This window comes from Ciconia boyciana, chromosome 1, assembly GCF_034638445.1.
Source record: "Ciconia boyciana chromosome 1, ASM3463844v1, whole genome shotgun sequence".
In the NCBI taxonomy this organism is placed as follows: Eukaryota; Metazoa; Chordata; class Aves; order Ciconiiformes; family Ciconiidae; genus Ciconia; species Ciconia boyciana.
Window position 1 is genome coordinate 38,433,960 of NC_132934.1, and position 22,704 is coordinate 38,456,663.

The following is a 22,704-nucleotide window of genomic DNA, read 5'->3' on the forward strand; positions in this document are numbered from 1 at the left end:
TTTTTAAAAAAAAACATTCTCAAAACAATTCACATGCCAGTGAAATAGAATGGACTTCAGTGTTGCAAAAAGATTTCTGTTCTTTCCTGTACTGTCATATATCTGAGACTTCTCGATTTTGCTCCCACCACACAGTGGGAAGGGAGCAAAAGCCTTTATAAAATAGTTTCTTTAAGGTGGGGATTTATTGCCTATGTCATAAGAAATTAATGAAAACACAAATCTCATAGTTGTAAGTTAATGTTGTTATATTAAATTATTCCATTGGTTGAAATATTTCTGAACAAAATAAAGCATATTTTTAAAAGACAATAAGGTGTCCCAGTATTCATCAAAGGCTAGGGAATGCATCTGACAAAATATGAGACTCCAGCTTACTTGTGTACCATGTTTTGATCACTTATTTCCTTTCAATCCTTAAAACTTAACAAAAACAAAACAAAATAAAAAATGTGTAAAAGCTGTTGATACAGGCAAATCAATTACTGATCTACGTGCTTTAAAACATGGAACAGAAGACTGTTATTGCCTGAAAAAATCTTGCAAGGACAAGTGGTAGTATGCAGTCACAAGCAGCTGGGAGAGGAAAGGAAGCAGTAAGACTATGTAAGGTGGTGCTCTTGGAAGTCCAGTGTCTGCCAAGCTATTTTTCTGGGCATCTTATGAAAAGAGAGGGATTGGAAGGAGGATTGTCTCCTGTGTATGAAGGTGCCATGCTCCTCTCAAGTATTAGAGGCTGTATGAAACAGATGATAAGGATGCTCATCTGAAATATTGACAAAGGAGTAATGGAGAGTTGAGTAGATGGAATGACTGCATGCAGGCTCTCTGGATACGGTTTGTAGAGTGGCTACAGAGATTGTAAAAGATCCTGAAGTGAAGGTCAGCATCTTCTGTTGGGCTGATGATATACATCAACTTCTGCATATTTCTTTGTTGCCTATGTTCATTCTCAAAAGTTTGACAGTATCTAGTTAATACATTACCACCCATGTAGCTGAGCTATCTCACTTGAAACAGATGTCTGTTTAAAATGTCTCATGCTGCTTTAATTTAGCACCTTTTAAAGTGACAAGATGAAGTGCAGCACACGGTAACACATCACAGTAAAATGTGTGGAGAATGTTTTTTAAAGAACAGTATCTTGTGTTTTGGAGAGGGGAAAAAGATGATTTGGAAGATCAGTCTTCTAGTTGTGGCAGTTAACAACCAGAGAAGGGACAGCAGAACTTCCCAACAGTGTGGAGAATCTCATAAACACGTACAGCGTCAGAAGTGCCAAAAGTTGCCTTTGGTTTGAGTAATGCTTCAAATTTGGGCATAGCTTAGTGTGACATTGATTTCGGTCATTAATGGTTCATAAATTCTGGACAGCTTCAGGTGGCCTTTGCACCTTGATTGCTTGTGGATACCTAGAGTTCCTGTGGATGCTTAAAATGATAATGTTTTCTCTCCATATAAATGGAGATACCAGAGGATTGTGTTGCCACTGGCTCAAAACCATTCTTTAGTGAACAGAGAACTTTAAAATTCTATATTTTTTTCTGTTATTCCTAGAAAATAACTGGCACTGTAAGTCCTACATGATTATATTTCATTTTCCCCACAGATCATGATTTACTTAATTGATAAGGTGCTTCCTGATAGCTATTTTGTCAATAATCTCCGCGCTCTCTCTGTGGATATGGCTGTTTTCCGAGATCTTTTAAGAATGAAGCTTCCTGAACTGTCCCAGCATTTAGACACCCTGCAAAGAGCTGCTAACAGAGAAAGTGGAGGTAGGTTCAACAGAAAATGCTATTAAATTCCTTTTTGCTGTTGTTTCATCTGAGCACTGGTCTAAAAATACATTATTTTAAGTGTTTACATGAGTTTATTGCTTAGAATATATAAAATTGTTAAAGTGAAAGATGATGGTTTCCATTATTGATAACCTTAACATAAATAGATGGCACTCTCAGGAAAAAATAAAAGGGAAATAAATTGGTCCCACCCCTAACTGCAAACAGAATCGTGTTGACAAGGATATGAAATGTATGGAGTGACAACACAGCTTAGTACAAGGGCTACCTTGAAAAGGTTGTTTCTTGCCTTAGCTCAAGATACCTGTCCTACCATTGCTCTTTGTAGTTGCTAGCTTACATAGATGCTCTGGGAAGAGTTACAATGTGAGAGCCAGTGGTGGCTGGTTAGTATTTCTTCACCTGGATGCTTAGCAATACACAGTTGCAAAACTCAGAAGTACTTTTTGGGTTGCTACCTGAAAACTGTGATTTTTTTTATTTTTTTTTTTTTTTTCCTGGTATAGTGTTCCCTCCAGGCTTTTGCTTTTTTTTTAAACAAGATACAGTTCTTTTATTTTGGCAGTGTTTTGGGGAGGGTGGGTTTTCTGTTGTTGGTTGGTTGGCGTTTCTCTTCAGTCTGGAAGCTAAGTGCACCCAGCGTTCCATCTTAGAAAAGATCTGCTACCATGTTGCATGTAAATAAACTGTGATAGTGCCCAAACTGTATAAAAACAAACAAAGGATATCAAGGAAGTATTTGTTGTTTGAAAGTGTTTGCACAGGCAGCAGCCTCTATGGTCATGGCCTTCAGTGCATCAGTTGATACTAGGATGCACAAAGTGTACTCTGAGCATAACAAGAAAGTAAAACTTCAGAATTTCAGGCTGAAATACTAAATCTTGTTTGGAACTTAACAAGCCAAAAGGAAAACTGAGTGTGTTACAGTCACTTCTGCGAAGCTGGCAGTGCATCAGGATGTTAAAACAATAGATAAGACTTTACAGAGACAGTCACCTTCACCTTCATGTAGATAAAGACTTCTTATGCCATTAGTTTCTGAAGAAATGCAGTGTTTTTGGGGGGTTTTTGGTGGTGTTTTTTTTTTTTTTCCTTATATCAGAAAGATTGCTTTCCCTTCCCCAAAGTCATATGAGCTAAAAGCTTTTATTAAAAAAAAAAAGCGTGGTGTTTTCCAAGGTTTACAGTCCAAAACCAATGCTGCTGCTTAGAGCTTTTTGCAGGGCAGGAGAATGAAAGGTGACTAAGTGTGTCATTTTTCCACCACTCTTTTTCCCAGCTTGTCTTTGGACAGCTGCACGCTAAGTAAGTTTTGAGCAATAACAGAGGTACTAGAATGTGTGGTAGATTTCAATATGCAGTTTATACTCCTTGTAAAATAATAGTAAATTACAGTTACTTTAAGCACTTTTTTTTTTTTTAAAATTTCAGGAGGCTACGAACCCCCACTTACAAATGTCTTCACAATGCAGTGGTTTCTGACTCTCTTTGCCACTTGCCTGCCTAACCATACAGTTCTGAAGATCTGGGATTCAGTATTCTTTGAAGGCTCTGAAATTATACTGAGAGTAGCTTTGGCTATCTGGGCAAAGTTAGGAGAGTAAGTGGTCATTATTATCTGATTTTTCTTTTCAGTATGAGCAATGTTTGTAACTTATATTGTTCTGAAGAGTGTGGTCTCAATTCTAAACAAGATGTAATCTTTCAGGAGAATGATTCTGCTTTGAAAAAGCTGCACGAAGTGCCTCTATGGCTTCCTCAAAAACATGTGCTTCTGACATTGTGTCAGAATGGGCACGATAATTACTTGACCCTTGCTGCAGGAAGTGTCTCCAATTGTTTGCGTTGTCTGTGTATAATGTCTCATGCTATGCTAAAAGGTTGGTTGGACTTTCCAGAACACAGACCTCTGAGGGAGCTGGTAAATACTCTGTGGAAAGACATACAGAGAGACTTCAGGGTGACTAGCTAATTTAGTTGGGTACCTGAAGCTGGGGATATTAATTCCCTTATTTTCACTTAAGGAGACATAAGGATTTGAGCCCATTGGCTATACCCAAGAAAACAGTTCAGTGTTACTAAGAGAATGATTTAGTGTTCCATGGTTAAGGCCTGCAAACAAATTTTCCTGAAATTCTCTGCTTTTAAGCACATTCTAGCCAAGTTTCTATTATAGTCCCTTATGGCGTTGGAAACTCACCACATAGGACAAAACCCAAGAGATGGTTAGTTCTTCTAAACTCCTCTGTTGTCATAGCAAATATTTGCATTCCAAAGAGTGTACAGTGCTCCCAGACAAATGAGTTTTGTCACTGATTTCAGTGGGAGGTGTGAGCTCTGACAGGTCGAGCAGATGTTAGTTCAGCTGGAAATCTTTTTCAGCTGGTGTCAGCAGCTGTGTCAAACTTTTCTTGTGATGCCTATCAACACTCACCTTCCTTTTTTCCCTGAGACTGAACCACTGGGATTTATGTTCAGCTCTGTCCTTGGAGGTTTCATTTCTTTTTTCTCTCTGAATAAATTAGCACTGCAGGCCAGTAGCATTGTAAGAGACTTTGTTTAGTATATTTAATTTTTAATCTGAAGAATAATAATTAGAATAATAATTTCCTAAGAGCTTTATTTGTTCAGTTCATGAATGAAACTTGCATGAATCATTTGCATTAGGATTAAGTTATATGTAGTCCCATTGTGCCTTATTACTTTGTACCATACCTTTAGATAAAAGGTCCTATTGCAGTGGGTCTCTGTGCACTTAAAAGCTGTAATTAAAAGTGTTCCAACTCATAACATGATAAAAAAGAAAGTCCCTGCTTTGAAGATTTTACTGTAGAACTTAAAGCAAAAATGAACGTGCTTTATAAAAATTGGAAGGAACAGAATGAAGAAATCTCTAAGAATATGTCCAAAACAATAAGCTGATCACACTGCACACCTTCTAACTATTGTTTGTGGCAAATGGGAGAAGGTCTGGCAGATTTGGGGGCAATTAACAGAAACGGACACTGGTGTGACAATGAGTCACTAAAACTGAACAAGAATTGAAATTCTGTAAGCTTGTGATTAAAGATATCAAATGAGATGAGGAAGTAAAAGATTGGGCACTATGTCTTTGCTGGGAGAAGATTGTGATTTTGTTCCTCTTTCTTCTCCACTAGAAATAGAACAGGGAGATTCAAAGAAATGGGGCCTGAAACAGTGATCATAGTCTCATGATCTTCATACTTCTCAAGACTATCTTTCTAGACATGAAAATGGGGTGAGAAGTACTTTTGCTAAAATGTGGGTGGTTCAGTTATACTTCTGTTTAAAGGGAGACTGAAGGAATGGGAAGGTTAAAAATAGGTGCAGTAGAGAAAGCAGTATACGCAGGTCAAGAGAGGCTGAAGGTATCAGGGAAGGTAAGCAGTAAGTTTGTGATAATTGGCTACATACCCATTGTTTCTACACTTTTTTTTTTTACTACTTAATCATTCTTTTAACTAAATTATGTTAAGATTTCAGTAGGAGTTTCATAGTTCAATGGTTGTTCTCTATAGACACTGAAGATCAAAGGAAGCTTCCTCTTCTAATCCTCAAGAAAAAAGGCCATGTACTTTTTTGATCATTCCAGCAGCTGTATTTTACAGGGGAGGCTACAATATGTAGCCAGCAATGCATTTGTTTGGGATAGAAGTAAAACAAATTTTTCACTTGACGGGAGAGGATGTTTAGTGGCTGACCCTAATGTATGTAGAAGAGCAGCTCACAAAAGCATATTACTCTCATTTCTCTTCCTCCAGCTGAAACTCTGTGGGTGACTGTGTTTTTAGAAATTTAAAGAAAAGTGTGGGGAAAAAAAAAACCCCAAAACAACAGAAAAACAACAACAAAAACCCAAAACCCAAACAAACCAAACAAAAAAACCCCAAACACCACCAAAACAGAAAACCCAAAAACAAACAAAAAAAGTGTGCATCTCTAATTTAGAAATAGCTTTCACAAGTATGCAGGGTATGAGTGAATTTCCCTTCATTCTGCATTATGTGAGCTCAGCTCTTTTGAATACAATGACGTATATAAATACACCTATGCTTAATTTACTCCACCGGAATGTTTTCTGGCCAGCGAATATGTTCCAGTTGGACAAAAAGACAGTTGAGCCAGTGAATTCAGCTGTTTGGTGCATAGTGAAGAATGGGTGATGAGGCAGTCAAGAAATCTTTATGCTCCCTTTTTGAGCTGATGGGAGAGCTCCCTTGTACTAGTAGGAGGCAGGATTTATTGATTCTCATGTTGTAGAAGTGAAAGAGGCAGAGGGAATAACCTATCCGGACATGCATGAATCCTTTATTGTGAGCAGTCAGGACAGTAAGCTGTGCTCAGTACATCCTTTTACTGCACCAGTATTTCCAACGTGATGTGCACAGTTTTATTATTTGGAAGTGTAGGGAGGATTGCAATAAACTTAAGAATTAAGGTGACTAATGGAAGCCCATATTTTGTGATGACAGAAAGTTCAGTTTTGGTTTGGAGGTGTATAATCATACGTAAAAGTAAAATAAAAAACCAACGTGTATTTTGATGTAGGCAAATAGAGTGTTGTGAAACTACAGATGAGTTTTACAGTACCATGGGCAAGCTGACCCAGGAGATGCTGGAGGACAGTCTAATTGACAGCAATGAACTCATGCACGTGAGTAATTGTGATATAATTATTGTTTGTGTTTCCTGTGCGTCCTTTAAGTACTGATTTCTAACAAATTACGTTTTTGTTCAGATACTGCAGAAACCTAAACTCTCCCAAGAATAAAAGTTTAAGATAACTGAGTTGAGCTAGCATGTCAATTAAATAAATAGATGACCTGCAGTTAAAGCTAAAATCTTATCTTATACATTAAGTATAGAAAACCACTAGGCTCCATTTGATAAAAATTGGTTGTATGTTGACGGCTGAAAGTTTGTTGTGATAGAATGTCCAATTGGATTTACGCAAGTAAGATGTAGAATCTTTTAGCAGTCATAATTTTTAGGGTGTTCTTTTGTTTTATTTTTATGTTTTGGCCAGTTATTTATTACATTGTGTCCTTTTCATTCTGCAGACACTGTGGGAGACGACGAGTTTATCAAGTGAGAAGGGAAAAACAATATCCTCCGTTATTAAAAAAAAAAAAGCCATAAACAGTTGTCAGTGAACTATAAACAAAGACATTTGTAGATAATTGCAGTCCCTGAATTCTTAAAGCATACATCATTGTATGAGAACAAAGATCCACGTTGTTCTGGGAAAGGAAAGGGCTGTTAGTATAACAGATATAGTTGCATTGATTTGCACTTACACTTCCCCCCCCCCGATATCCTTGAAGAGTTGTCTACTTAGATGTTTTATAAAGTCTTCATGCTACAGTTCTGGAACTTTGCTTTTGATGAGTTAGACTATGGTGATTAAATGGGTGCAAATTCAGAGCACATAATTAATCTGAAATTTTTTACCTGACTTAGGGGAAGGCAAACAAAGTCAATCTCAGTATATGAAGTTGGATGAGTTCATTACAGTAGTTAACAGATGACTTCTGTAACCCATTATTGGAAGCAAAACTTACTGACTGGCTGGGATAATACACTTCCATTGTCTGGTGAAGTACTGCTCTGAAGTAAAGGATCACGTTCAGATTTTTGGCTTTTGTTATTGCTGCTGTTTTCTTTAATGAGGGAGCTCTAGGAATGAGAGAGGTGAGCGCTGTGGCTTTATTTTGCTTCAAAAATGGAAATGCAGCTGGTCGGAGTACTTGCATGCTTTTTAAGTGTTAAGGTTTCTCACAAGGCAGTTCAGATATTGAGAATGCATGAGGAGGGTGGCCCAAGCTGATGCACTCTCATATTCACTGTATTTCAGTTCCTGGTCTCAAGCGCAGTACAAGATCAAGATGTGGCATTTGTGACAAAGAATAATGTTGGGAAAGCTGAAGTGGGCTTTAGTGACGCAGTGTGGATTTCTTTCTTTGCCGTTGTGTGTAATAGAAAATAAGGCATAGGTAACTTACTGTTTGGACGGATAGAAGGATCTTTTTGGTTTTTTAGCTGTTGCAATTACAAGTACACTAAATTAGCAGTCTTTTTGTGCTTCAGCAAAAAATAAGCACTGGGTGCAAAGTAGATGTGTATTCATAGTGTACATGTGTATTTTGTGACGCTGACAGGAGCGGTAAAGTAGGAAAGCATTGCCATTGATACGGAGAACGTGGCAGGTTTAATTTTCTGCATAGAGAAGCAGTGTGTCTGTTTTTATGTGTGTCCCCTCAGCTGAAGAAATCACTAGTTTAGATAGCATTCTTCAAGTCAAAGGCAGGCACTGGCAGGCTCTCTTTACTGTAAGTGCAGAGAATTAGGCACTGGAAGTGTTTACCATTAGGGGCTATGAATGCCACCATGTGTCTGGCTGCTGCATTTGAACAATTTTCTCTGTGTTGGAGAAGAAAATAAAGAAATATGAACCATTGCCTTAATGAAAGGATCCAGGCTGCTTCAAGACACTTTTTTAAAAATTGCTTTAGGCTTTTTCAGAGGAGTCGGCCAGAGATGAATGTTTAGGCTGCTTTGTTTTCAAAATGTTGTTCCCCCCCCAATCAAAATCAGGATGGTGAATTTGCATCTAATACTTTTTACAAGGTGGCTCAAGGATTAGTATCTTACCGCGGGAAAGGATTAACATCCTACTCTGCCTTCCCTACACATTTCAGTAAAGGTTGCTGGTGGCAATCATCTCACTTTTCTTTAGACTTGCATGACACTTACATTTGCATCTGAACTACCTGTCCAGGCTCACTTAAGACACTGAAGAGTAACAAGCACTTCTCTGCCACTAGAAAACAAATTGTGCTCTGAAAGGCCTGTTTCCTCTGGGAGCTGGAGGAAGGGAGGTATGGCTTCAGGGGCAAGTGTTGATGGAGCAGATGTCTAAAGTAGATCAGAGGACTCTTGTCCTCATTCTCTCCACCAGCATGTATAGTTGGTGCAAGTTTATCGTTAAAAATGCCTGTCTCCCTCCCTCCCCTGCAGACAGTACATATGCCTGGGATTGAGGACTTAAAGCTTTTGCAGATTTGGCCCTTGCATGGCAAGAGTTCTTACAATGTTGTGCTGAGAAAAGCATGGAGGGATTGGAGGAGCAAGCAAGCCTACAGCTTCCTCCTTTTTCAGATTGAACAGTTTAGGTAAATAAAGGGTAAGTGCTGTACACATCAGATGCTAGACCGGGTATGTATTCAGGACTAGAAGTTAACAAATACAGTATACAGTATGCCATTTTATTGGCCTACTAATAAACTTTGGTTCTAACATGGAGACAGAAGGCTGTATGCCAGGTGTCTGCAGATATTCTAAACAGCGTGTGCTAGATTGAGTACGTGCTTTCGTGCCTTCTCAGAAAGTGAGCATTTTTATAAGCAGCTAAACTAATTCAGTTGTACGCCTAGAAACATTCCAGCATAGAGGAGATGAGAAGCAAGCAGGAAAAGGAGAGGTATCCCTGTGTGTTTACTGTGGTGGAGGGGAACAGGTATTAATCCCTCTGTAGTCCCCTAGCATTTTAGACTATCTCCCGTAGACAATTACCCTGATTTGATGGTATTCACTTTTAACTTTCTACTTGAGAAGCACTTTGTTTTCTTTTGGGGTTGGTTTTGGTTTTACTTTTTGTTTTGTTTTCTTAGTGAAAGTGAAAAGAGAGAGGAGCCTTAAACCAGTGTGGGGCGGCTCTTGAGTTGTGTGTTTGAGCTGTCTGCAAAGGCAAAACTGCTTACCCTCTTTTGGAAGCCACAGCCCAAAACCTTCTGTATGGTATTCTGCTGAGGGTGTAGATGGCTTTGCATTTTTAGGGTAAGGCAAAGGATTGACAAATGCTACTGATTTGAGGTGAGAAGAGAGGTTTTTTCCTTGTCTTTTTTCTTGTTCCCAGAGTCTGTCCCTTATGGCCATAAATAAGAAGTTTGGCTGCATCATGCTTCATATGTGTAGGCTGTTTCCCTCTTGCACAGCTTCACCAGAATTAACCAAATGGCATCCAAGGCTGTGTGTAAACTAGAAACAGGATGCTTTGACTCTGAAGCATTGTTGTGAGGAGATCACAGTTGTTGACTGACAATATTTTTTTAAATTTCTAGTGGAACTTGCATCAGCATAAAATTTGTTTGTGGATCTCTTAGCCAGGTGGCAAGCAAGGCCTCTAGTTATAATCTGATAACAAGTAATTAAGTTAAAAATGTGTATGCTAAATGAAAGAAGTTGCACAGGATCTGGAAGAGACACAGATTGGAGACAGGCAAAAGCTAAAAGCATAATCTAAAACAGTAGGTGCAAGGAGTAGATGGAGGACTCGGAGTTGACTGTTTCACTTAAAGGGTAACTAGCATATGGAACAAGTTACCTGAAAAGGCTGTTGACATAAAGAGTAGAAATAAATTCCAGACACACCTCCTTCTCTATGAAGGGAGAGAGTTGAGACTTATGGGGGAAGAAAACAGGAAAGTGTGGTGGAGATCAAACAAACAGGCAGACATGTTGGGCCAGAGGTGGGTCTTTCTCCAGATCATAAAATTCCTTCGTCTGGTAGACTGCCGGGATATCACTATTCAGGCCCTAGAGAATATTTGTCTTTCACAGTAGCATTGTGGTTTCATGGAGTGGCAAAGCTTCAGTTCATGCTCTGGGTTTTTGTAGGCATTCTCCTTGCTTTAGAGTCTGTGCGTGGCTTGAACTGTGTAAAAGCATTTTCATGCAGAAGCCTGTTGAGCTGCACTATTGCCCTGTGCCTGATCCAGCCAGGAGTGTCCTTCCTGCTCCTCGTTGCTTACATCATTGCCGTTGGTGAAAAATTTTTTTTTTTCTTCTTCTGTCAGGGAAGGTCTAGTACTGAATTCATGTTTGCAATTTTCCGTAGTGTATTTAGCACAGACAAGGCACGGTTCAAGAATGGCTTATGTAGAAATTGTTCAAAATTACCTTTCATCTTAATTGAGGCCATTTTGCTTTCAGATGACAATGTCACTGACTTAATAGCACATGAAAAAAAATCTATATATAAGTGAAGATTTTCTGTCATAGCTAATGAGAAATTTTTACGTTACTGTCTTTCAGAGGACATTTAATATTCAAGATGGGGAAAAGCTGTGATTTTTCAGAGAAACTAAGAGAAATTATATTTCAGCTATTTTTTTCTTTTTACTTCTGATATTGAGACTCCCATTGAATTGTGTGTCAGTTATTTGAAAGTCCTGAATAGTTGTAAGTGTACAAAAGCAGGAAAAAAAAAGGCAACTAAAATAGGTAGGAAGAAATCAGGAGTGATGTTGCAATGAATATGATGTGTCTTTATGCCAGGTTGGCTGGTGACGCACATTCTGTTATTACAAAATGACTTAAAGCAAAAATAATGCTGAAAGCAAATGCATTTGCAAGTATTTATCTTCTCTAACTCTCAGTATTGAAGTAAATAGAATGTATTAGAGTTTTTTATGGCCTTGTTTTAAGTTCTAGGGACTACATGTTGAGTTCAGAGAGCTGCAGAGAGGTTTCTTTGTTCAACATAGAACAAATTTCTTTTAAAAAAACACCAGCCCCCCCCCCAAAAAAAAAAAAAAACCAAAACCCAAACAACCTACAAAAACCCCCCACAAAACCACAACCAAAACCAGAAACTGAGCAGGAGAAACAGCTGGATAATGTTGGGTCCTTCCTCTTTGGCTATAACTTTTGTGTTGAAATGATTTCCTTCACACAAGCCCTTGGGGCTGCTCAGGTGAAGTAATGGATCTGCTAACAGTCCACATCACGTGAGGATGTGCTTCTTCCTATCTGTGCTAGTGTCAATACCTTGTTGAATACTTGAGCAGAAGCGTACCTCTTCTGGAAGATCCCAAAACCCTCAATGATGCATTCATGTAAGTGAAATCATAATTGGAGGAGGAGGATTTCCGGTGTGCTGGCAAGGAGAGGATTGACAATGATTATTAAATAAGTACAGGAGTTTAAAAGGACCCTACATCTCATGTTATCTGCGCCTTTTTTTTTTTTTTTCCTCTGAACTATGTATTTTTCTAGTGAGTCAGTCTTTTTTTTTTTTTTTTTTTTACAGGAAATACTGACTGAATCATAAAACTAGACCATTTCCATTTTCTTACAGCACATGAGAATGTGCAGTCTTTAATCCTGCAAGACTGTGAATGTGGAGAAGTCTTTTGTGGGACTGTTAGTTAAAGTGACAATTTTAAAAGCCGCATTTTTTTTTTCTCCCTAGACTGTTTATACCATGGCTCAATTTCCCTTTCCGCAACTGGCAGAATTAAGGGAGAAATACACATACAATATTACTCCTTTCCCTGCAGCAGTAAAATCAACTTCACTTTCAGGGTAAGTTGGAAATGTACTGCTTACGGCATATAAAGTTATTGTTTACCCTACGCAGAAAATGAAAAGATAGGTGGCATCCTCCCTTGTATGCTCCTAAAGAAGATAAAGATGTTTGGTAATGACCATATTTAAGAATGTCTCTTTCTTATTTCTCTTATGTTCTCATTTGACAGAAGGCTAGGCAGAACCAGAGACAGTGATGAGGAGAATGACGTAGATGATGAAGACTCGATTGCGAATGCAATTGGCTGTCTTGGACCATTAAGTGGGTTTTTGGCACCAGAGCTCCAAAAATACCAAAAACAGATGAAAGGTAAAAGTGCTTTTGTTCATTCTGGAAAATGTAGTTAAATCTGCATGACCTTGCAGAAATCGTCTGTACCTTCCTCTGTGAAAGCTGCTATGAAAATTGTGTTTTATTTTCACATAGAGATTACAGCAGGTACCAAATTACTTGCTCTGTGGTCCATGAAGATGTCTTCGAAGTCAAGTTTGAAGGCTGTATGTATAGAATAAATGACGGTGTAGGTTAAGGATTTGGCTACAGTAATGGTTAAAAAACCAAGCCCATAGTGTTGCCCACCCACAAAAAAAGAAGCACACGTGTGGAAAAAAAGTCCGCCCTAAATCCATGCTTATGTCCAAGAAAGCAGTTAGGTAGTCAGTATTTTCTGAAGAGTGTAGATGTAATAAATTATCTTGACCTTTAATAGCATATGCATGGCTAATACTGGAACCTGTCAGCAGTGAGTGTATTCTGCAGGTCATTTCACCACCCTTTTGGCCAAACCTTCAGACTGTTGTATGTTTTGTATATATTCACATTTTTGTAAAATTTGGTATGGTTTAGGGTGTTCTGACAAAATTTCACTATTTTTCAAATCCCTCCACATTGAAATAAAATTTCTGACAGAATTGTATGTTCACCTGTGCAAGCTCTACAAGCAAAACAAGACTCTGATCCATACAAGAAAAACAGATCATTTGTTAACTTGCAGCAGCCTTTACGAAATGGTACTGGATCAACAGTGATTTTATGATATCCTGGGAGAGGCTGTAGTTTTTTATCTCCAACCCACCCCCAAAAAACCTCAGACTGATGTAGCAGTCGCTGTTATCTGATTACACATCATCATTTTTGTGGCTTGGTTTTGCTGAGACCTATAAGCTGCAATTTTCCTCTTGATTGCTGTGGTATTTTGTTTTTCCCTTCCTGAGGGACTGTAAGTCTCTACCTACTGCTTCAAGCTAGCACTTAGAAGATCAAACTGCTGTTGCAAACTAAACCAAAGACAAACAAACATCACTTGAAAAAGAATTATCCCCTTGACCCTGGAGTGCCAGTTTGGTGGTGCATCAGAAACAGCTGTGAAAATAAAGTGCACTGCTGCTGTTGCTCTGCAGCTGTTGATCAGAGACGCTCTCAAGTTGCCTGATCCTCAGCTGTTCCGCACCTATCCCTTTTGTTGCTGCTAGCAGCTTTCTCCCTGGGGTGCTATAACTGTTTCTTGATGCTTCTTGCTGGTATCACTAGGTCGGTTGTTTAATCGCATGCCTGCTTGACTGTAATGTATTTTATAACTTGCATTGTTAGTCTCCTCTTTGACCAACTGAGTGTCTTTAATAATCAGTTTCTGAATTACTTTAGTGATGGCTTGATGTACCTTTGGGTAATTGAAGAACTGTGCTTATAACTTTGCATTGCTATGTTAATTGACTTTTCTACTCTTTAAACTCCCCTCAAACCCTTGCTATTCTTAAGCAGTAGTTATAGAAATGTAATACTACTTATTATAAATAGTGCAGCTTTGTTCAATATGCATATTATAATACATTTTTAATTAAAGACTACAGTTAAACAAGACGATAGGAATCAGACAGACTGATCAGAGAAGACATAGACTTCCCTTGTAGATAATCTGCGGAACTTTTGAGTATGCCAATTTATTCCTCATCTCCAATTTATTCCCACTCTGTGCAGATCAGAATGAAGAGCAAAGTCTGGGTTCCAGTAACATTGCGGAATTAAGTCCAGGAGCAATAGACTCTTGCCGAAGCGAGTATCATGCTGCTTTTAACAGCATGATGATGGAGCGTATGACCACTGATATTAATGCACTGAAAAAGCAATATTCCAGGATAAAGAAGAAGCAGCAACAGCAGGTTCACCATGTGTATATCAGAGCAGGTAACATATCAAAACATGCTTAATTTACTGATTTACTACAAGCTAACTTCACCGTAGGAGACAAGGCAGATAACATTCTTTTACATTTAACCAAACAGACAAAACAAGAGAGGCTGATGGAATATAAAACACATTAGTAGTAAAGTGGGTACCACTTCGTACAGACAGATTGTAAATGAGAAGGTGATGTTTTTTCTTCTTTTGTCAGGATCTGAAGATGACGACCCTGGGACTTTTTTAGGTCCCAGGGACCAGCTGAACAATGGTATTTAAAAGTGTCTTTGCTATCTGGGTGCATTGTGTTGATCTCTCTGATTAAAAACTTTAAATCTTTGGCATTCTTGGAGTTGACATACTGATGCACTGGAAAAAGTGAAATGAAGAGATGAGTATGCTTCAGACTGAGTGGCAGGTAGATTCCTAGCTGGTCCATATAATCCTAACTCCTCTGAGTTCATCCGGGCATGGCAAATTACACAGCTGAAGAACTGGCTTAGGTGTTCCATTGTGGTTGACAGTTTATCTAGCCATAATGATACCGCTGTGAGGACTGAGCTGGACATCAGTCCGTTATTTAGCAATCCGTGTTACGGAGTCTGTTTCCCCAGGTGGCAAACTCAACTATGTGGGGGTTAGCATGAACAGTGCAGCTGAAGGTTTTAGTGGGTGTGCACACTGAACACAGCCCAGCCCAGTCATTCCTCCCCACTTAGGTGTCATCTTTCTAAGTCAGCATTGAACCATGCAGATGAGTCACTGGAGAATTTTTGTTCCTCTTCTAGATTGTCTAAGCTTGTCCTAGCAGGAGCATTTGAATACATAGAGCTGCAATTTTTCATTAACATAATTTGTAAGGAAATTCTTAAAAAAATATTGGCAAAGTATTTGCTTTGAACAAAGGCTGTAGCCAGCAGAAACAGTGCAAACAGTAAAATGTTGACTCTCAAGGATTGCCAACCCCCACCCCCGAAACACAAACCTTTCTAATCTTACTAATCATGATGCGGGGCTGGGTTTGTGGTTTAATCAAACTGTCATCTAATTACCTAATTCTGAGTCTACTGCTCCAGTTTAATAAGAGGACCCTAATAGAAAAGAGTTGGTGCGGTTTATCCATTAAAAGTACATTGGTTGATTCTCCAGTCACACAAGCCTCATGGAGAGGCTTATTTCACTGACCTCATATAGGGACTGAATTGCCTCTCACGGTTGGAAGAGAAATGAAGGAGAGGGGAAAGATCAAAGCCAATATTAATGTTAAACTATCAGTTATGGTGCAATGCCAAAAATAGAGAAGCTATTTCTGTTATGATATATTTTCGTGGTATTCCTGGCTCAGGACTTACCCATAGGTAAGAAGCAGGGAAGGAGGACAGGAAATTTTTATTATAGAAGTTACAGCTTTGTGTTTGACTCCAAGATGTAAGAGAAAGTCAGTGATTTTTTTTTTTTTTTTTCTAATAGCAGTCAGTCCTACAAAACTTTGTTATACCTCAAGAAAGGCATCAAATTTGGTGGTGGATCCTTAGAACATTGATTTGTTTTGAACTTTAACAATACTGTGTTTCTTTTAAACGCTTTCTTTCAGACAAAGGGCCAGTTACCAGCCTCCTCCCTTCTCAGGTAAACCATTCCCCGGTAATAAACCACCTCCTTTTAGGAAAGAAGATGAAATTGAATAACAGGTCTCTCAAAAATGCTGTTATTCACATCCCAAGTCATGCTCTAGGGAAGATGTCTCCCATTCCCCAAGAAGATCTTAAAACAAAACTGAACTCTCCGTGGCGCACTCACATACGAGTTCATCGAAAGAATATTGCTAGGGCCAAAGGCCAGCTGGGCTATGGGGATACCATAGGACTAATAGATGAGCAGAGCGAGAGCTGTAAAACAAATAGTCCTGGTGCAAAAGAGGAGAATTCCAAACATTCTGACTTTGGAGAAAGAGAAGGAGGTGGTTTGGATGACAGGACTACTCGAAAAGCTGACCAGCAGTCGTCTGAGCCAGTCTCTACGGACAGCACAAACATGTCAGTGGTTCAGCTAAAACTGGAAGCACTGGAACTCACCTCAGATGATAAAACCGATGCTGAGTCAACACTCCATCAATCTGGCCAGCCACATTTATCAGAGTCCTCCAGTTCATCCAGCAACAGTGGAAACCTGTCTAAATCTCCCCAACCTGGGCACCCAAAGCCGCAAGTCTTCAATCCTTTTCCCAGTGTCAAGCCTCTTCGAAAGTCAGCTACAGCCAGGAATTTAGGGCTGTATGGGCCCACTGAAAGAACCCCAACTGTACACTTCCCACAAATGAGTAGAAGTTTCAATAAGTCTGCCAGTGGCAACAGTGGGACCAGGAAACGATGATGTACTACCTAGCACTTTCTATTTCTGACAGCAACAAAAAATTTGTATTGCCTTTTTTTTAAAATGTGTGCGTGTGTATGTGTGTCCCAAAGCATTTCTAATCTTTAATTAAGTAATGGGGACAAAAGTGGTTACCAGATGTATAAATATGTGTCTTTGAAAATTGTGCTCCTGTGTTGTTATGGGATAGATAAGCGAAGATGCACTCTGGCACCCTATTATCAATTCTGATGGTTCTGTGGTAAAATAAACATTAATTTGCAGTGTGAAGCATACTGTTTCTTTAAATCTAACTCAGACATAAAATCACCGGCTGCCTTTAACCCCTCATCCCCCCATGGCTGCCTCCTGTCTCTTTCAAAGCTCGAAGGACAAATTGTCTGGTGCAGCAGATTGTATAACAGTTTTTATGACTGTTATGCAGCTTCCCCATTAGACCTCATCATCATGCTCTGTGAGTAGCTGGAGGAGCCATGACTAACAGAAGCACAAGCAGCCCTAGCAATCAAAAGTACCACTTCGTGTCCGACATTACCACTTCCCTACCGGGCCATCTGGCATCAGACATTCTTGAGCAGCATTTTGTGCTTCTCTTCCCACAGCAGTCCTCTGCTGATACTGTTTTTAATAGTGAGCATGAGAATAGCAGATGTAAGTCCATCCACAACACTGCTTTACTCCTTTTCTGTTACATATGTACATACATACATTTCTGTTACTGCTGGAGAGTTGCAGCACTGCAGAATTAGGTACAACTATATGTGTAGTTGTATGAATATTATGGCACATCTTGGCTTCAGTGGATTTAAAAGCTGTTATATAGATTACAGACTTGTAATTAAATGATATTTGCCAGCTTAGCAGTAGGTAAAATATATGAATGTTCCAAAGTAGTTTAGGGTTTTAAATTCTATAAATAGAGTGATTAGATACTTAGGGTGCCACTTATCATTAAAAGCCAACACATCAGCCACTATGTAAGTGGGATGGACCCCTGGGACTGCCATAGGCTTCCATGGTGTAAAAGAGCAACGGCAAAGTGGTTAAGCTTGAGTATTTACTTCCAAATCAAAAAGCAAAGCTGGTGAATACCATAAGACAAGTACTTTTTTTTTATATATATATACATTAAACAGGCAGGCAGAGAAACTAAATGTGAGCAATTCAACTTCAGGGTTGCAAAATCAAGCACTCAAAAAAATTCAGGTTGCTCTTAAACTATTACAGCTCTGCTGAATTGTGTGTATTGACTGTGATTCATTGCCTTACTGCTTCCAAGTTTCCCATGACACAAAGTGCCATTACTTTAAATGGGAGTAAAAGCAGTAATGATGAATCGGTCCCATTGTATGTAATATCTTTCTTCCTCTCTTAAAATTCTTTGTTAAATTTGCAAATTAATATATCATTGTCTATTTATTAATGTATCCCATAAGCTGTAGGATCTGATATCAGTTTTACTGTATACAATAACTTATAAGCTGTACAATATACCCTGTTTATTGTTGTGGGGACAGTCTTATTTTGTTGTTGTTTTATACAAGTGTATGCATATAAAATAATATACAAGTATGAACACTATAAATATAAAACACATGTAGATCAGATCTTGCCCCTGCCTTATTTTCAGGTTATAGTAGTATTGTCACTAATGATTATTTATAGTGCTAAGTAAATTGAAAATAATGTAGAATTTAGTCAGTGATCATGGACTGTATGAGAATTGTTTCTGCCTTGATTTAGAAGAAATGGACTTCTCAAAATTTTACTGTGAATTATTCTCCCCAATTTTTCTTAGCTTCAGTGTATCATGCGGCTGTATACTGAACCAGTAAAAATAAAAGGACTGTCATTCTGCAAAAACTGCTAAAATGTTGCAAGTACGTGCATGAATTTTCAACACGTTAAGATGTGGTTAAGCAATGGAAAATTAGCAAGCTTTGCACGGATATTGGTCTGGGGAAAGAAATGCCAATAGAACACTAATTCTAGCAATTCAGATGTAATCAACAATTGACGAGTGTGCTCTGAGGGTCTTGTACTCTACTTGACCCGTTAGGATTGAGGCAAAGGAACCATGGCAACTCAGTGCATTAGTTTGATGATGTTTGATGTGGGAAATTTTCTTTAAGTACTGCTAGATGAGAAAATTGAATGTCGTTTTAGCTGTTCAGTACCTCAGAGCATGTTCACTACCTAAAATCTGCCTGTTGAGCATACAGCAAAAGCAACTTCATCACTTGGTACCGAGGTGGAACATTAAGACAAGGTACAGAGAACCAGGAAACTCCAGAGAAGTTTCCAATTATTTTTCCCGAAAGAATCCCTTCAGCAAATGAGGTCTGGTGATGCAGCTGGGCTTGGAAGAGTGGCATTGCAGCACTGAGGACATTGGGAAGCACGATGATGGGAGTCTCTGCTCCATAAACATCTGCATTTTGTTCCCCTTGAGGCTGCCTTGTACTAATATTCTCTTCCATGCGACTAAATGACCTTTCTGTTTGTTGCAGTTTTTTTAAACTCCTCCTTTAAACTCTTCCTACTTTTTTGAGAAAGTATTTTATTAGGATCAGATTGACTTTTATTTCTGAGAATGTGTTTCATCATCATCAAATGGAAGCTCTCAAGGGACGGGCATTTGATTCTGTTTTGAGGACACTTACAGTCCTGCAAGTGGAAATGGGTCCAAAGCTATTCTGAGATTATTCAAAATTTCCTACCCTTCGGGAGTAAAAATGATAGATGGTAGAAATCAGTTTTTCAGAACTGCAGGCAGCAAACAGTTGATTTCATCCAGAACTGCAGCTAGGGAAAATATAATTTTGTATGCTTAACAAAAATCCTACCAGAATCCATTCAAAAGAACATAAGTGGTTGCTAGAAAGGCAACAAAACGTTATTTCAAGCAAAAATAAAATGCAGCCCTTTACACTGATATTTCCAATTCAGGTAAAAGTTCACATTCAAAATTCAAGAGAGGCTTTAAATCTGTTTCAAACCTCCACAGCATGTGTTTTAAACCATGTGAAATTGTTCATACGGAAATAAGGTGGGTGGTTTCACTGTTCTGTAGTTTTCCTTGATCTTCCTGCAATGAGTTACTCAGTGCCTGTCCATAGGCAGCAGTTGCACCTGGCTGAGTGGCAGGGAGCCAATGTCATCATCTGACACCAGCTCCACCGAAGCATGAAGAGACAAAAATTCATCCTAATGGATCCTTGTCCTTGTCAATGCTTTATTTGTTCCAGTTTTACTTGCTTTTTGTTGGCGGAAGATTCGTTCAAGGCGGAGGGTCGTCATGCAGCCCTGCGAGTGATTTGAGATGTGCAGTTGTTCCAGATGAGCACCTTCAGCCTGTGTGGCATCAGCCAGCAGGGACTGGTTGGGAGACAGGTTTCTCCAGCAGCTGGAAACTGCTGTGTTTGGACACTTATGCATTGGTGACAGCATCCTTGGGAAGGTGTACTCCTCTGGGAGGGTCATGTGTGGGAAGGGTGGATCCAGCGTACTGCAGGGAAGTGCACGTGTGAAGGGTGTCTTCTGCACATCCTTCCCCACTGCAGAGCCTTCAGGGCTTGCACAAGCTGACTTTGACTAACACGAGATATTTAACATGATCTAGGAGACAGAAGTGGTTTGCAGCGTAAGACCGTGTCAGGCTAGCTGATGCTCAGGCCCAGCTTCCCCCAGCCTGCAGGATGCCGTTTCAGCTGTGCTTCATCCTACAAGCAGCATACAGCACTTACTGGCTCACCGCAGGTTTAAAAAGAACCACAAATGTTGCCAAGTCTTTTTCTGATAAAACCGTATCAAACCACACTGGCTTACCACAAATAAGCAGGCAGGCATGGTGGTGGCGTGGGAGGCGATGCATCTGGGTGGAGAGGTTGGGAGGAGGGAAGGAGCAACCCATCCAGGCAAAAGGTGCAAGAAGTTCCGAGGGAAAGCAAACTCCTTGGTGCCTGTGCTTCTTTTTAGGTTGTTTGTTTATAAACAACAAATCAAAGGATCGGATCCATAACATGCCGCTCCCTGGCCATCCTTCGTGTGTTCAAAGTGATCATGGACTTGCCTGATGCCAGTGAGGAGCCACATCGCATGATGTTGTTGTCCACCCACTTGGTAGCCCAGTGATTGCTCGCAGCCTGCCCTGGCAGGAGGGAGATGCCAGCAGAGAGCCCGCCGATGTGGTTCACTACGGCTCGGTTCGCACAGCGAGCCGTCGAAAAGGCAGCGAACGCTCAAATCCCAGCCAGGGTAAAACGTGTGCTGTTATTGCTGGCACACCTGACTTGGCCTGTGCTCTGAGCCAGCTCTGCGGGAGGGTGTAGCTGTGATGGCACTGCCCCAAAACTAGGCTAGTAAGGTTGCTAACTGGCAGGTATGCCAGCCCATTGCTGGATGGATGGATGTGCCATGCAACTCCGGGTGAAGCTCGGCGTGCTATCTGCAGCTCCACAATGCGGAGCTGGCTTGCCAGCTCAGCCCAAAGGCTTTGCAAGCCCGTGTGTGCTCAGAGCAGGGCTTGCACCAGTTTGCAGGGGATCTGGTGGTTGCACGCACCGCTCAACCCACAGTAGCGCTTGGGATGTAATCCTCTGCGTCTGGTTTGTCAGCAGCAGCCCTGCCAGTCTGGTAGAAAGGGCTGCTATGCGATATGTTGCTTGATCTCTCCCTCTCTCAAGGGTGTGTACAGTTTTTCTTTATCACTTGTTGTTTTTTTGATATTTTATAATTGTTCGTGACATGGGGAATTTTTTTGAGCAGTGCCTCATTTTTTGAATACTGGAGCAAGAGAGCCGGGAGTGCTTTCTGCATCACAGCACTCAAATTTGCAACTGTTCCTCTCTACATTTGGCTTGTGCTTTCCCTTTGTGAACTCCCAACCCTTGCTTGTGTTCATTGACTGCGTGTTTGATGAGAGTTTTCAGGAAGACAGGGAAAGCCATTACTGGTTGGCTTAGCCCAGCATCTTTTCTCTGACCACTAATGGTTGGAAACACCTAAGAAAGGAGTCTTGTAGGAACATGGTGCATCCAGAGCCAGCCTTCCCTTGGGACAGTCATCTGATTTTCTCTGGGTTGTGCACATCACACAGACGTGAGGTGAATGGCCAGGCCAGCGGCTCAGGCCAGCTGCTCATCCACAGCAAGCCAGCGGCGTGCTGCTCTGGGCAGCTGCATGTACAGCAGGGACCACAAACAGTGGTTCAGTAGCAAAATTTTCTCCTTCGCATGAAAAGAATAATAGTAAAGGAGACATGGCCAGGAATGAAAAGAATAATAAACACCAGAAAACGTGAGCCTGAAACAGTAGCTGTCGCTGGGATTCCTGCTGCGTGCTGGTTTGCTTCTGTGGGCTCTGCTTGCACATTGAGCTGCATGGTGGTTCCTCCCGTCCAGGCTGACCAGCCTCCCCTTGCTGGGGATACGCCAGAGGACTGGCCTGGGGGATCCTCCAAAGGGGCAGGAGGTGGGAACAGGCTGGAAAGCCTCACAGGCCCTCAGAGAGTCAGACACGGCTGAAAGCCCGGGTCCAGTGCTTCACACAGCCCATGCAGTGATGAAGGACACTCAGGCACTAGTTCCCGACCAGTTCTTCAGCCCTGTTTCACCCAATGGTGTTGCTTTGCTCCTGCTGCTCACTGGCCATAAAGGCTCCTCCGCTGCATGCATGCACGTACCTTGCTTTCCCTTCCTAACAGCTCCAGTGGCTTCTCCAAATGACACACGGGTACGAACACCGGCCCAGGGTCCAGGGCAGGAGCCAGTCAGTGCAAATACACCACAAGGACACCTGTGGAGGGAAGGGGTTTGGCCAGCAAGAAGGAAGCAAGTTTATTCCTAGGAAAAGTAGGTAAGATCTCTAGTGACCATCCAGCATAGGTATAGGAGTCCAATGTTAAAACTTTGAAAGGCCAGCGATATACAGCTTGCCTGCAGTCAGTCATGCGCTCTCAGG

At 40.5% G+C, this 22,704-nt stretch overlaps 1 protein-coding gene across 4 annotated transcripts in view; it reads left to right on the forward strand.

Moving 5' to 3' along the window:
* TBC1D30 (TBC1 domain family member 30) overlaps nucleotides 1–18,604 on the forward strand; it is a 56,845-nt gene extending 38,241 nt beyond the window's left edge. For 3 of the 4 annotated variants that reach the window (XM_072863014.1, XM_072863022.1, XM_072863031.1), the window contains 7 exons: nucleotides 1,610–1,778; nucleotides 3,234–3,402; nucleotides 6,372–6,477; nucleotides 12,076–12,188; nucleotides 12,362–12,501; nucleotides 14,170–14,376; nucleotides 15,965–18,604. In XM_072863014.1, the coding sequence (XP_072719115.1) occupies nucleotides 1,610–1,778; nucleotides 3,234–3,402; nucleotides 6,372–6,477; nucleotides 12,076–12,188; nucleotides 12,362–12,501; nucleotides 14,170–14,376; nucleotides 15,965–16,743 (1,683 nt within the window). In that variant the 3' untranslated portion in view covers nucleotides 16,744–18,604. Of the gene's footprint in view, nucleotides 1–1,609; nucleotides 1,779–3,233; nucleotides 3,403–6,371; nucleotides 6,478–12,075; nucleotides 12,189–12,361; nucleotides 12,502–14,169; nucleotides 14,377–14,584; nucleotides 14,642–15,964 lie in introns of all 4 variants that reach the window. The other variant, XM_072863040.1, reaches the window with a different exon arrangement.
* The last annotated feature ends 4,100 nt before the right edge of the window (nucleotides 18,605–22,704 follow it).